Source organism: Belonocnema kinseyi, chromosome 6, assembly GCF_010883055.1.
Source record: "Belonocnema kinseyi isolate 2016_QV_RU_SX_M_011 chromosome 6, B_treatae_v1, whole genome shotgun sequence".
Classification (NCBI taxonomy): domain Eukaryota; kingdom Metazoa; phylum Arthropoda; class Insecta; order Hymenoptera; family Cynipidae; genus Belonocnema; species Belonocnema kinseyi.
Window position 1 is genome coordinate 10,762,499 of NC_046662.1, and position 16,262 is coordinate 10,778,760.

The window sequence follows — 16,262 nt, forward strand, 5'->3', positions numbered from 1 at the left end:
TATTGAAAATTTTAACGTGTGTTTATATATTTTTGGAACTTAATCTGAATCTTTGAGCTCTATAATTGATAAAAGTTCGAAAATTTGCAATTTTTTTGCATTTCATTTAACATTGTTTAATTGAAAAGTGTTAGTACCTTCCATTTGGTAATTGTAAATTTTCAAGCATTTGAATACACAATTTTTTGATTGAAAACTTTTAAATTTAAATTTTTAAATTTTGTAATTCAAGTTTTTAACTTTGAATGCTTTAATTTGTTGTTTATTGTTTATTACTTTATGTGGGAAAATGTTTAGAATATAGTTTGATTTTTTAAATTTCATTGGCCGTGAAAAATATTTTTTTCGAACCGAGAAAAAACTGAGAAATGACCGAGAATTTTTTTCCTCGATTAGAACGAACGGCCACCCTGAATTCAAAAACAAGTACCAATTAATTCGTATCGAAAGTATTTCCAAGTCTTAGGATATACTGAAAGTAATAATTATTACACAAAAATTAAAGTTATATCGAATGTATCTAATATTATTTTTTCTATAAAATCACATATCCTCCTTTAAATTTGTCATAAAAAATTCGGCTAAGATTGTCTTAAGTTTTTGTTCAAAGCAACAAAGCTATTTAGATTTTTAACCCTTTACCTTTGATTTGGCAATTTTTTGGACCATCTTAATGTGAATTGTAATTTTTTTCTCGCTACTAGACGATCTATAGAGTTTACGAAATTTAAAGAAAGGGTCTAAAAGAGAAGAAAAAAAAAAAGATGTAGGAATTGCTACGATAGTCTGTCCTGAGATTTTATTTTGCGTGCTGGATTTGAAATAAAGTTTTCTATAATTTTGCATGCGATTTAGGCGTCTTAGATTTGATAAGCGGAGGATCTCGATCAACCACTCCAACTGCTAACTTGATGACGAGGAAGAGTCCAACGACAGATCAAGGAATTCAGGTTGGTCATCAACAACAGCACCAGCAACATCAGCAGCATCAACAGCAGTCGGGAAATGTCGGAAAGATCGGTGACAAACCGAACGCCCGGGGAATGCAACAATCACATCGTGAACGTGAAAGGTATATTTTTTTTGTTTTATTATTATTATTATTTTATTTTTATTCCCGAGATGTACAGTCACTTGTCGGGAAAACGGGAAATTTTTCAGATTTTGTTTATACAATATTTTACACTTTTTTTTTTAATGATAATACTATTCTACTACTATTTCGAAAAAATAGATTAAAGAAAAGAGTGTTCTACCGTACCTGGAAAACCAAGAATTGTCAGGGAATTTTTATATAACTGGAAAAACCTGGAAATGTTAGTGATTTTTTTTAATTCGGAGAATTTTTTCGTGAGTGTGCTGATTTTTTTTTTTTTAATTGCAATATAAAATTCAATAAACATGATTTCTTCATTTGTTGAAGTAGCTTTATATTACTTCATTTAAATATTGTGCTGTAAAATTCGTTTTTTTTTTCTTTTTAAAATTAAGTTTTTTTTAAACTGAAAATTTAACTATCATATTTTTGGTTAAAAGTCGATTGTTTTTATTTTTAAATATAATTATGTCGTTGAAATTGTACGTATTTTGTTGGAAATTTACCAGTTTGTTGAAAAATGTGTTCTTTCCCTTGACAGGAAAATATTTTATTGTTAAAAATTCAACTCACGTTGAAAAGTTGTCGTATTTTGGTTGAATGAAACTGTTTTTGATTAAAAATAAATTTTTTTTTACTGAAATATCAACTGCTACATTTTTCGTTCAGAATTCATATTGTTTTTTAAATAAAATTTTTAGTGATGTGTTAAAAGTTACACCCTTTTGTTAATAACTAATTTTTGTTATCGAAGGTTCATCATTTTAATTTAAATTTCATCTATTTGGTCGAAAATTAAGCTGTTTTGTTGAGAATTCGTTTTTTTCCTTCGATGAAAATTAACTTTTTTGCTGAGAAATTAATTAATATAGTTTATTATTATTATTATTGAATTTTTTAATATATTTCTTTATTAACTTTTTACTGAGGTTTTAATTATTATCGTTAAAAGTTTATCTATTTTGTTAAAAAAAATTTATTCCACCTAAATATTACTTTAATTTACTTAAACATTTTTCTCTAGCTTAAAATTACTTTTTATAACTGGAAATTTAAATATTCCATTTTTTTTTCTAATATTATCGTTTCTAATTGAAAAATCGTATTTTTTGGTAGAAATTAATTTTCTTTGATGAAAAATCGTCGTTTTGATTGATAATTTAACTATTCCAGTTACAGATAGATCATTTTAGTTGAAATTCATCCATTGTTTTTAATGTAAATTAAAAAAAAATTAAAACTGTTCCTATTTTGGTTGAAAATTGATATTTTTTAGTTCAAAATTCAACTTCTTGGTTAAAAATTCATCTTTTTGATTTAAAATTCTACTATTCCAGTTGAAGATTCATCAATTTCAGTTAAAGATTCAACATTATAGCTAAAAATTCATCACTTTAATTGTAAATTTCACTATTTTGTTGTAAAATCGTCTTTTTGGTTTAAAATTGATCTATAGTTTCGTTGAAAAGTTGCTTTTTCTGTTGGAAAAAAAATTATTTCAACTGAAAACTTTACTATTCCTTTCCATCATAAGATAAAATTTTAACTACAATTTAATCAAAAAATTTTGGATTGCTATATTAAAAAATGAGAATTTAAATACATTTTTTTAACACCGCGTGTATTTTTATTTTTAAAGAATTTTTTTACGCAATAAACCTAGTTTCGCAAATTTCTCGAAAGAATTATAATTCTAAGTTATACCTTGAAAAAAAGAGTATAATAAAGTAAAATTCTGACTTGAAACAGTGAATTTTCGCGAAAAATTATAATTTTGAAATAGAGAAAGGTCAAGTTTTGAGCATTTAATTTTTATAAAAAAATAAATTTATAATACTGTTTTTTTTTTTTGGCATGGATAGTGCCGGATTGGTTTCATGTATTTTTGAAATCACGAATGTGGAATCCATGCAAGATTAAAATGGTACTAATTTAAAACTGATGTGTAACAATTTTGCGCATTTGGTTTACGCATTGTACCAACATCTTTTTTATTTAGCATTTAAATCTAGAATTATATTCACTGGTGATTTATTGAACTTGAAGCATTTTGAAAAAGTATTTAAAAACAACAGACAAATCGAAATCCATTTGGAAAAAACCTTCTTTTAAAGAAGTGCAAGATAAAAAAAATAAAATGTTTTAAATTTTAAAGTACACATATTTAAATCGTAAGGAATATTTTATTTACAATCTTGTGAATCTTGTTGATAATGATATTTAAATCGGAATTGGATCTGTAAATTTTCGACTAAAAAAAAAAAGGAATTAATAATTCAGATCTGGAAGCAGACATTTTCGACCAGAATTATAATTCTGGCTTGGAAGAGTGAATTTTCCAAAATAAAGACAAATTTGAGATAGAATGAGGAATTTTTTTAGAAAGAATTATGATTCTGATTAATAATTCTAATTTGGAATAATGAATTTTCAGGAAAAATTATAATTTTCTGTTGGAACTGGAAATTTTTCAAAACTTATTATATTTAATGCTGAATTGAATCACTGAATTTTTGAAGAAAAAAATTTATAATTTAGAGTTGGGATAAAAAATTTTGGAGAAGAATTATAATTCTGACGTGAAACGGTGAATTTTCCATTAAAAAAATACAATGATGACTTGAATCGGAGCTATTTAAAAGAAGTAAAATTAATTAAAATTTTGACTTGGAAACGTGAATTTTTGAAACAATTATAATTTTAAGTTGTGTAGAACGGATCATGATTCTTATTAATAATTCTAACGTGGAGCAGTGAATTTTCAAGACAAATTATAATTTGGATTTGGAACAGAAAATATTTCGAAGCTATTATATTTAAGTCTGAATTAAATCACTTAATTTTCAAAATAAAACAATTATTATTTAGATCTGGGAGAAGAAATTTTGAAGGAGAATTATAATACTGACTTGGAACAGTGAATTTTCCATTTAAAAAAATACAATTTTGACTTGAAGCGGGGCTACTTTTAAAAGAATTATGATTTTGATTTGGAAGAGGGGATTTTCGAATAGAATGATAATTTTTCGCTGGTTCAGAGAATTTTCTAAAAGAATTTTAATCCGGAGTTATACGTGGATTTTGAAAGAAATATAACTAAGTAAAATTTTGACTTGGAACAGTGCATTTTTGAAAAAATGATAATATTGAGTTGGACCAGGAAAATTCCCGAAGCGTTCGAAGCTTTGAAGAATGAAAATTTTAAAATCCTCAAAATAGAAAAAGTTCAAGTTTTGAGCAATTGTTATAAAAGTTAAAATTTAAAATTTATAATACCGTTTTTTTAGCATGGATAGTGCCGGATTTGTTTCATGTACTTTTGAAATCACGAATGTGGAATCCATGCAAGATAAAAAAGGTGTAAATTTGAAACTTTTGTGTAGCAATTCAACGCATTTGGTTTACGCATTGTACCAACATCTTTTTTATTTGACACCTAAATCGCACAAAATGAAACATATAAATGAAAATAAATTTAAAAAATTCAAAACTTGAAAGTCATTTGGAAAAAATCTTTTTTTTAAAAAGAAGTTCAAGATAAAAAAATCAAATGTAAGAAATTTTAAAGAACACAAATTTAAATCGTAAAGAATCTTATGTTTTAAATCTTGTGAAATTTTGTCCATTCGCTTCAAATATTAATTAGGATCTGACAAAAAATACTTTTTTTTATATAATGACGAAAATATAAGTGATGCTGTTTGCATTTTTTATTTGATTTTTTTATTTTGAGAGTTTGAGTCTTTGTAATTTTGAAATTTGGTTTACATTTTGGTCTCGCAAATTATTATTTATCTGATATTGTAAATATATAGTGTTTAAATCAAAGATAAAAAGGTGTATGTTTTAAAATAAAAAAATTTAAAACTAATTATAATTTGGAACGAAATATTTTGAAAGAGATATGTGTAATTGTGAATTTTCTCAAATAATTTTTATAGTTCTTGGACCTGAGAATTTTTGAAAAAAAAGAGATAATTTTGAGTTGGTTCAGGGAATTTTGCAAAAGAATTATAATCCTGGGTTATATGCGGATTTAATAAAAGAATTATATTGAAGTAAAATGATGACTTAGAACAGTGAATTAAAATTTTTAACCATTTAACCCTTAATGAGCACACTTCCGTAAAATTACATGAAGAGCGTAATGGGTGTTAGGTACCCAAGGGTATTCAAACGTGTGCTGTGCCGACGGTATTGGATAGTTTTTTTTTACAAGAAAATCAATTAATGGTGTTTAATCTATCTAGCTTAAAGAGAAAAAGGTTTCATAACAGTGTTTGAAATTTAAAGTAGTTTAAAAAATTCTTTTTGGAAAAAAAATTAAAAAATGATTTCTTTCACTCTAAAACTCATAACTTTTTAAGTTTTTGAGATTTTTACTTAAAATTTTACCTGAACACTTCCGAGATACGGCGCTTCAAAAATAAAATTAGTCTTTTACTGTTCGTTCCGTAAAAGGTATTTATTCTGAAAAATAAAAACTTCAATCCAATGAAAAATGAAACACCGTACTTTGCGTGATTAAACTATTTTATTGATCTTAAAATGCGTATAAAAATTATAAAAATCAAAATTATATGCAAATGACATAGAAAAATAGGTTTTTATTCCATTTGTTAATCTGGCGCCATATGTTCTATTTTCTAGAATGTGGTACGTATTGTTAATGCGCAAATAAGTCGCTGGGTTTTATACACCCAGTATGCCCTTTAAGGCTTAAAACAGCAAAAATTCAAGTTTTGAGTATTTAATTGTTATAAAAATCGAAATTAAAAATATATAATACTGTCTTTTGGCATGGATAGTGCTGGATTGGTTTCATGTATTTTTGAAATCATGAATGTGGAATCCATGCAAGATAAAAAAGGTGCAAATTTAAAACTGATGTGTAACAATTCTGCGCATTTGGTTTACGCATTGTACCAACATTTTTCTTAGTTTATATCTCAAGTCTTTCATTCACTGGGAAGTATTTTGAAGAATAATTGTAAGAAATCTAAATTAAAAATCCATTATGATTTAGAAAAAAATCTAATTTGAAATAAGATCAAGTTAGGAAATATGAAGTCAGAAGCTGAAAATTCATTTTTCTTAATTCGAAATTCAACTAATACATTTTTCGTTGAGAATCCATATTTTGTGTGTGGAAAATTCAAGTACTTGGTTGAAAGTTAACATACTTTGTTAAACATTCATTTAATTGCTTGAAAATTTAACTATTTTGTTGTGGATTCTTTTTTTTTTGGGGTTGGAAATTAATTTTTCAGGTTGAAAATTTAAATATTTTATTATCGATTGAAAATGTATAAGGAAATCCAACTATTTGTTTAAAGAATGATCTCTCTTTGGTCGAAAAATAACTTTTTCCTCATATTTTCGTGTTAAAGATTCAACTGTTTCGTAGAGAATTCCCCTTTCTGGCTTCAAATTCAATCATTTGGTTTTTATTTTCTCTCTCTCTCTCTCTCCACTGAAAGTACTTGCTAGGCTGATAATTAATTTTTTTCTAAATTGAATTATTTAGTTAAAAGATTGAACTGTTTTGTTTAAGGTTCGTCTCTGTGGATAAAAAATTCATCGTTGCTGGTAGAAAGTTTAACTGTTTTATCGAAAATTAATTCTTTATATAGAAAACTCGTCCTCATTTCTTTCTTTTTTTTTTGAGAGAGTTAGCATTTCTGACAAAAATACGAGCTTTAAAAAAAACAGTTGATTTTTCAACCAAATAGTTGAATTTTCAACTAAAAAGATTCATTCTCTGCCCAAAAATACGAATTCTCGACAAAATACATAAATTTTAAAGCAAATAATTGAATTTTTAATCAAGAAGATTTATTTTCTACTAGAAGAAGAATTTTTAGCAATTATACCTATATTTTTAACCAAATCGTTGGAATTTTCAATCAAGAAGATTAATTTTCTACCAAAAAAAGTAGAATTTTCAACAAATAAAATAAAATTTCAACTTAATAGTTTCAACAATAAATATGATTTTAGTCCAAATTTTAGTACAAAACAGATTAATTTATTGCCAGATAGTTTTATTTTATACCAAATTGTTGAATTTTTAAGTCAACAATAGGAATTTTCTATGAAACAGTGTCATTTTCAACAAAATAGTTTAATTTTTATTTACAACAAAAAAAATCAACTAAAATTATGAATTTATAACAAAAAAAAATGAACTTTTAAGAATGTGGCTTAATCTCAACCAAAAAGTTTAATTTTCAACCGAACAGGATGAAATTTAAATTTATTAGTTGCATTTTCAATCAAAAAGATTAATTCTCCACCAAGAAATAAGAATTTGTAACAAATGACATAGATTTTCTAGTAATTATTTTGAACAATCAATATGATTTTAGTCAACATTTTATTAGATTAATTTTTAGTTATTATATAAAAAATAATAAAGTAGTTAAATTTGCATTGAGGAAAACTATTTCTTATTTTAAATAAACAACTAATTTTCTACAAAATAGTTTAATTTTGGATAAAAAAAAATTAATTTTCAACTATCGAGTTAAATGTTCTACCAAATTTTTGAATTTGTTATTTAGAAATTAAGCTAGTTTGAAAATTTTTGTACTTTGTGAAAAATTCGCATTTTTCTGTAGAAAATTAAATCTTATGGTTAAAAATTAATCTTTTTGGTATAAAATTGAATGATTTCAGTTCAAGAGTCATCATGTTAGTTGAAAATTCAGCAGTTTGGTTGATAATTAATTTGTTCACCTGAAAATTTTAATCTCCATTATTGCTTGTACGTGGATCTTTTCTTGTTCAAAATTCGATAATTTGGTTGAATTTTTTTTTCAATTGAAAGTTTAACTATTTTGTTGAAAATCCACATATTTGGTCAAAAATCTATTATTTTTTGTTTAGAAAATTATCTTTTTCTTTACAAGTTATTCTCCTTGTTTAAAAAATTTTCTTTTCGCTTAAAATTCCAAGTATTCCAAAAAAAAATTATCGTTTGAGTTGAAAATTCATCTAGGTGTTACTATTTCGTTTTCAATGAAAAATTATTATTTTTTTTTCAAAAGTCAACTATTTTGTTGGAAATTTGTCTTCTTTAATTAAAATTTGAACTATTTGATTAAAAATTCATGTCTTTTGTTGAAAGATGGTATTTTCTGATAGAAATTTTTTTTATATGAAAATTGATCTTCTTGTTTAAAAATGTATCTTTTTGGTTTGAAATTTATGATTACAGTTGGATATTAATAATTTTAGTTGAAAATTCATTAGTTTGGTTGAAAATGGAACTATTTTTTTTAAAGTTAGATTTTTTGTTGTTGTGAAAAGTAATTTTTTTAACTGAAAATTTAACTTTTTAATTGAATATTCCATAGTTTTAGTTGAAAATTTATCTATTTCTTTAACCATTAATTTTTTAACTTAAAATTTAATTATTAAAGTTGTTAAAAAATTAACATTTTTCATAAAATTTAATTTTTTCATATTGAAAATTTAACTATTTCAGTTGAAGATTATTTGTTTTAGTTAAAGACTCATCTTTTTAGTTTAAAATGCAAGTATTCCAGTTGAAGATTCATCACTTTGGTTAAAAATTGAACTATAGTCTTAAAAAACCGTTATTTATTGTTGAAAATTAATTTTTTTCAACTAAAAGTTTAACTATTCCATTGTTTGCGTTTAGTGGCAAATAGGGGGGGGGGGGGGGGGGGGGGGGGGGGGGGGGGCTGCCCAGAGTTCTTAAGTTCTCGAGAATTTAAGTTCAGGTTATATAACCGAGAATATGACAGAATTTAGGGGAATTTAAAAGAATTTATGATTTCTAACAATATTCTTATTGTCCAGGTTATATCAGCGGTTGAATATGCATTATTTTCTAGCTCAGGCATGTTCAGGAATTACAGTGTTTCATATATTTTAAAAATTGTCAAATGTATCAATTTATTAAAAAAAAAGTTTTTTTCTACTTTAAAAGAAAACTCTTTACCAAAATACTGGAATTTTCAACAAAATAATTGAATTTCAAACAATTTCCAACAATTAAAGATTTTTTACTCAAAAAATAAATAAAAGTTTATCTAAATTATTGAAGCTTCAAACCAATAGACAAATATTCTTTACCAAAATGCAATTTTTAAACAAAAAATATCTGTGCAACAAAAAATAATTTTTTTCCAAAAAATATCGAATTTTTAACTAAGAAATATTTAAATTAAAAAATGGGAAAGTTCCATTTTCTGTTAAATAACGAATTCTAAGCAGAAAAAAAAGAATTAATTTATAACAAGATAATTAGACTTTTAACCAACGAGAAAACTTTTCAACTTAAAATATAATTCTTTAACAAAAAAAGTGATTTCTTTATAAAGCGATTCAACCAAATGTTTTAAACAAATTAGTTGAATTACCAAGCAAAGAAAAACGATTTTTAACCAAAACGTTGCATTTTCATACAAAAAATGAAATTTTTTCATTTTTTGTATGAGAGATGAAATTTTAAATCAAGCAGATAAATTTTCAAAAAAATAGTTGTATTTCCTGTTGAAAAAGATTTTCGACGAGTTTTCACGATCAAACTATGATTTTTTTAACAAGAAATCATTTTTTACCAAAAAAATTGAATTTTCAATCCAAAAACACGAATTTTTTACAAAAAAGGATGAATTTTTAACAAAATTGTTGAATTCTCTAGCAAACAGATGCATTTTTATATAAAAATATGAAATTTATCTTGAAGCAGAAGAACTTTTTATCACAAAGAAAGTTGTGTTTTCATTCAAAAAAGATTCCGGCGAACATTGAATTTTCAATCCAAAAAGACGAATTTTTTCAACCATAAAGGATGATTTTTTAATAATATAGTAAAACAGATGAATTTGTAATAAAAAACTAATTTTTTTATAAGTGGAACTTTCATCCAGAAAATATTTCAGTTCATTTTGCAACACCAAAATATAAATTCGAAACAAAAAGTAAATTTTCTATGAAATAGTTAAATTTTCAAGAAAATAGTATAATAGCCTAATTTCTAACCAAATAGTTGCATTTTTATCAAAAAAAGATTTAATTGCTGCTAAATCAGGTAAAGTTTAAAATAAAAAGGAAAAGTTTTCAAAGAATTGAATTTTCAACCGAAAAGTTAACGGAAAAATGCAATTTTCTATTAATTAAAATAAATTCTCGAGAATTTATTTCTCGGTTATATTCTCGGTAATATTCTCATTCTCGTTACTTTACAATTGGGCGGAAAAACTGATCAAATTTAACTGGGAAAAGGCGGGAAATGACTGGGAATTTGAAATCGCCACCCTGCAATTGGTTATTTTGATAAAATTTGTATTAGGTATTTTCACTTCAACCATCAGCTAATTTCACTTCGTTAAGAGCTGAGGGGAAAACAATGGATCAAATGCACAAAACAAACCTTGATTTCTGTAATATATTGTTAATTAATAATAATGATCTTTTTTTCATTTCATTAAATAGCAATTAAAAACTAAAAACTATTTTTCAAACACATTTATATATAAAAAATGAGCTTTCACGAAGATATTGGCAAAATAGGGCAAAAATGAACTGAATCCCATGCAACTGGTCCCTTGTTTTCCCCTCAGCAATCTACGAAGTGAAGTTAACTGTTGATTGAAGTGAAAATACACTGTAAAAAAAGGTTTGTGTAAAATAAAAAAGTTTCGGAAAATTAAATATTATATCATTGTAAATATCACACACTTCACTGTGTGATTTTACCAAAGTATGTGAAATTACATCCTCTAGCGATGTAAATAAAAGGACCCTCGAACAGCAGTGTAATATTATACACTCGATAAAAATAAAATTACACATTCCTTCCTACGAACTTTACATTCTGAAGGGAAAATTCAGTCGCAGCGTGTAAAAATACCATGCGTCGGTAAAATCACTTTCTTGTGATTAAAAATTACATCGAGATTTTTAATTTGACCAAAGATCTTTAATTTTACCCTAGCGGAAGCTGTAAAATTTTATATTTATAGTTAATTTAAAATTTAGAATAATTAATCAAATAATATGTGAATACGAAAGCATCTCTCGTGTTCGTTGTTTATCGATGCCTTCATCCTTCAATTTTGAAGCTTTTTTATTTTTAAGGGCATGTGACGCAGCTAAATACCTATATTACCGACCTCACTTTTTTGGTTCACTGAATGTTTTTTTGAACCTAAGAACTTTTTTTGTAAATAAAATATCGAGCTGAAACTTTGGGAAATGTATTAGAGTACAATAAAGTACGTGTAGGTACTGCATTTTGGTAGGAACTTCACTGAAAATTATTTCATCTTTTTTCTGAACCTCAACATTTTTTGAACGTACGAACTTTTTTTATACATAAAATGTCGGTTTCAAACTTTGAGAAATGCAAGAGCCGAAAGAAAACTACGCTTAAGTACAAAGCTTAATAATAATAGATGTAAAAAAATATATTTCAACAATCAATTCCAAGGGCATCAGCCGGTAACGTTGTACACGAAAATACGAACTCTCTAGAGCCTCGTCTAGTGGCCGCCAGGTTTCGGATTTTCGTGTACAACGTTACCGGCTGATGCCGTTGGAATTGATTGTTGGAATATATTTTTTTACATCTCTGATTATTAAGCTTTGTACTTAAACGTAGTTTTCTTTCGGCTCTTGCATTTCTCAAAGTTTGAAACCGATATTTTATGTATAAAAAAAGTTGGAACGTTCAAAAAATGTTGAGGTTCAGAAAAAAGATGAAATAATTTTCAGTGAAGTTCCTACCAAAATGCAGTACCTACACGTACTTTATTGTACTCTAATACATTTCCCAAAGTTTCAGCTCGATATTTTATTTACAAAAAAGGTTCTTAGGTTCAAAAAAACATTCAGTGAACCGAAAAAGTGAGGTCGGTAATATAGGTATTTAGCTGTGTCACATGCCCTTAATTCAAGGAAATTGACAGCTATGTTCAACTTTTTTTACAGCTTTCACACAAAAATAGATCAGATTCGAGCTATTCCTATTTTGCCTTTTACATTTTCTGCTATTGGAACGGAAAAAATGCGGTTATTCAAAACGTATATTTCATATTTTTTACGGAATATTTAAACATCAAAAAAATACCCATAGTATCTTATGTGTTTTAGGTAAATGGTAACGTGTCCGGCTTGTGTTTCTTAAATCTCCATGAAATTGTACGAAGTTTGAGCTTTCGAGTGTTCGAAACCTGTCGCCCTGATAAATTTTATTTTATTCTTTCACATAATGAATTTTACATTCTCGCATGTAAAATTATCGGCCGAATTGGAATATCACAACAGATTCGTAAAGTTACTCCGATACACGAGGGTCCTTTTATTTACATCTGCCAGAGATGTAAAATGCAATAGATTTTTTTTACAGTGTACCTAATTGATGGAAAAAAAATATAATGTCGATTGTTATTGCAGTCATGGAGGTGGTGCTCGAGCCGGTAGTGGAATGTCGCAGTACAGCAGCGAGGGAAAGCGAGGTGGAGACGGGCAGAAGCAAGATGGTATGATGCATGGACCACCAGGACACATGCAAGGAAGTCAGGGGCAGAATCAGGGAGCGCACCAAGGACCTCGAGGAAATCGGGGCGGATGGGTGAACCGAGGAGGAAGCAATATGCGCGGCAGAGGAAGAGGTCGTGGTACTTTCCGGAACAATCAGCCCGGCAATACCGGCGCCAAACCCAAAAACACACTCAAGTTCGATAACGACTACGACTTCGAACAAGCCAATACTGAATTCGAAGAACTCAGGTACACACACGCATATTTTTCTTTTTTTTTCTCCTTTCTGTATTTCTCTCCTCGTACATAAACTGTGTTCCCAATTTTTCGTTGTTCAGGCAGTATCGCTAAAAAGTATTGGAAATGGTTAAACTGCGATACGCCACCTGGCGACATAAATCCGAACTATAAAGAATAGGTACGATTTCAAAGATGCCTTTTAATATGTGCATAAAAGTGTTTAAACAATTTTTTTTTTTTTTTTTGGTAGAATTTAAAGTATTTATTGAATACTAGAAATAAGTCTTTATCGGAAACAAAGGATTTTAGATGGAATTTAAATCTGATACAGTGAAAAAGACATTTTTTGACAGAAATATTTTTCTAGAATAAAAAAAAAAGACAGAAAAAAACAATTGTTGTATTATTTATTGTGAGTTTCAACAGATTGTAAAATTAAATGGACTTATTTAAAAGCAAAAATGAACTCAAAGTAAAGTTTTATTAATTTATACATTAAATGTTTACTATTTAAAAGTCTGATTTAAAAGTTAGGTTAGAATTTGTTTTTAAATACCAATCGTCTATTATTCGTATTATTTAAAAAAATCTGGATGAAATTTGTCGCTACATATATTAATTAAAGTTTATTTAATCTAACAATGCATTAAAACTTACATGAAATAGTGAAATAATTGTTTTTTTTGTGTGTAAAAACCTTTTTGATAAAAATGTTTTTTTTACTGTATAATGTGGAAATTCTATCTAAAACTATTTGTTTTATATGAAAATTTATTTTTAGTACTTAATGATTGTTTGTAAACTTCACAAAACAATCGTTACAAGTTTTATGTAAAAATTAAAATGCACCTTTAAAATTGTATCTACTCTTTCTAGTTCCAGTTTTTGGCACTAGGTGGCGAAATGGTAGACCACCATATATTTCAAAATATTAAAAAATATTTAAAAGGATTTTATACTTTTCACAAAGATTTACAAAATTTCAAAACATTTGAAGGATTTCAAAGATTTGAAAAAGGGTACAGTTGCACGAGATATCAAAGATTTCGAAATATTTTAAAGATTTGAAACGATATCGACCGATTTTAAAACGTTTTTTTTTTTTTTAGAATATTTCAAAATTTTTTACAAAGATTTCAAATAATTCAGTGATTTTAGCGAATATAATAGATTTCATAAACATAGATGTGAGACAGATTTCACAAATATTTTAAAAGATTTCAAAAGGTATCACAAAGATCTAAAAGCTTTCAAGGATTTCAAACATCCAAAAAGGCTTGCACACTAGAATAAACAAATTTCATCAAAATTTTCCAAAGATTTTAAATCTTTCAGGATGGCCGCTGGACCGGGAAACCGGGAAATGACAGTGGATTTTTGTTTACCGGGAATTTTACAAATTTGTAGAAAAAAAATCTGTCCTCGTTCGATTTCAACAGTTTTTGAATAATTAGTTGAATTTTTATGTTTTTCAATTGTGCTATTATTTAGCCTACAATGCGTATTTCAAAATTTTTTTACTTTAGAAATGTTCCATTTGAATTTTTTATCTCTAAGATTACATTTTTAATTTGAAGAATTTTTAAATGCTTTCTTAAAGACTTGAACACATCAAAAATAGAATAAAAAATTTTTGATAAAAAACATTTTTATTTAATAAATAAATCATTTTTTTAAAACTATCTGTACTTTAAGTAATAAAAAGGGAATAAAAATAATTTGACAACACGATTTTAAACCAGTTCTAAATTTAAGAACTTTCAGATTTTAACGTTAAAACTTAAACGGTTTCAATTTGAAAGTCTTAGTCATTAAACAAATGTGTAGGTGTGACTGAAAGTTTATAAACTATTTTCAACTTAAAAATAACTTCATAATAATAAATTCTTAAATGAAGGATTGTATTACATTTAAAATATTGTTTTTCTAAAATATTCAATTTTTAACCCATTCAATTCAAAATTTTTAATTCAAAAAAAATTAATTATTGAATATTTAGCAATACTTGAATTTTTATTTAAGACAAGTAAATTGAATCCAAATATTTAAAAGTAAATAATCTTTAACTGAATTGTTTGATATAGAAAACCTGGAATCTTTAAAATTTCGAAAAATGATTAATTTGTAAGTGATATTTTTAAATTTTGATTTTCCTTGAAAAACTTCAAGTTTTACATTAAGTTTGAATCATTTCAAAACTTCTGCATATCTCTTAAAATTACTCAAATTTCGCCTACAAATAATAAATGTTCAATTGTTATTTATACATCCAAATTGTAAAGAAATGTTGTAAAATTGGCAGGATTTTCTGAAAATTGTAGAAAAAAAATTCAATTAATTTTGACAGATGTTTAGAAGTTCTGAAAAATTTCCAAAATAGTTGTTCAAATTTTAAAAAATTCTACTAGTACTGCAAATTTTGGAAAAGGAACAAAATTCTCACTTGGAACCGGAATTTTTCAAAATTTAAATATCCCGAATTCATACTGGAAATTTTCAAAAAGGAACGATATTCTGCCTTGAAACCAGAATGTTTCAAACTTGAAAAATTCCGAATTATTACTGGAAATTTTCGAAAAGGAAGAAAATTCTGACTTGGAACCGGAATTTTTCAAAATTTAAATATTTCTAATTATTATTCGAAACTTTCGAAATGGAATGAAATTCTGACTTGAAACCGGAATTTTTCAAATTTGAAAAATTCCGAACTAGTACTTGAAATTTTTGAAAAGGAACAAAATTCTGATTTGGAACCGGAATTTTTCAAATATGAAAAATTTCGAATTAGTATTAGCAATTTTCGAAAAGGAACAAAATTCTGACTTGGAACCGGAATTTTCCAAATTTTAAATATTCCGACTTATTACTGGAAATTTTCGAAAAGGAACGAAATTCCGAACTAGTACTGGCAATGTTCGAAAAGGAACAAAATTCTGACTTGGAACCGGAATTTTCCAAATTTAAAAAATTCCGAATTAGTCCTGGAAATTTTCGAAAAAGAACAAAATTCTGACTTGGAACCAGAATTTTTCAAAATTTAAATATTCCGAAGTATTACTGGAAATTTTCGAAAAGGAACTAAATTCTGACTTGAAACCGGAAATTTAAAAATTTTTAAAATTCCGAATTATTACTGGAAATTTTCAAAAAGGAACGAAATTCCGAACTAGTACTGGCAATTTTCGAAAAAGAACAAAATTCTGACTTGGAAACGGAATTTTTCAAAATTTAAATATTCGGAAGTATTACTGGAAATTTTCGAAAAGGAACTAAATTCTGACTTGAAACCGGAAATTTGAAAATTTTAAAAATTCCGAATTATTACTGGAAATTTTCGAAAAGGAACGAAATTCCGAACTAGTACTGGCAATTTTCGAAAAGGAACAAAATTCTGACTTGGAACCGGAAT

The 16,262-nt window shown here is 26.4% G+C and overlaps 1 protein-coding gene across 2 annotated transcripts in view; it reads left to right on the top strand.

Annotated features, from left to right (window-relative positions):
* The window catches only part of LOC117175024 (protein LSM14 homolog B), a 58,433-nt gene that overhangs the window by 29,704 nt on the left and 12,467 nt on the right, over positions 1–16,262 (top strand). For both annotated transcript variants that reach the window (XM_033364532.1, XM_033364533.1), the window contains exons 4-5: positions 856–1,072; positions 12,527–12,862. In XM_033364532.1, coding sequence (XP_033220423.1) covers positions 856–1,072; positions 12,527–12,862 — 553 coding nt within the window. The remainder of the gene's footprint in view (positions 1–855; positions 1,073–12,526; positions 12,863–16,262) is intronic.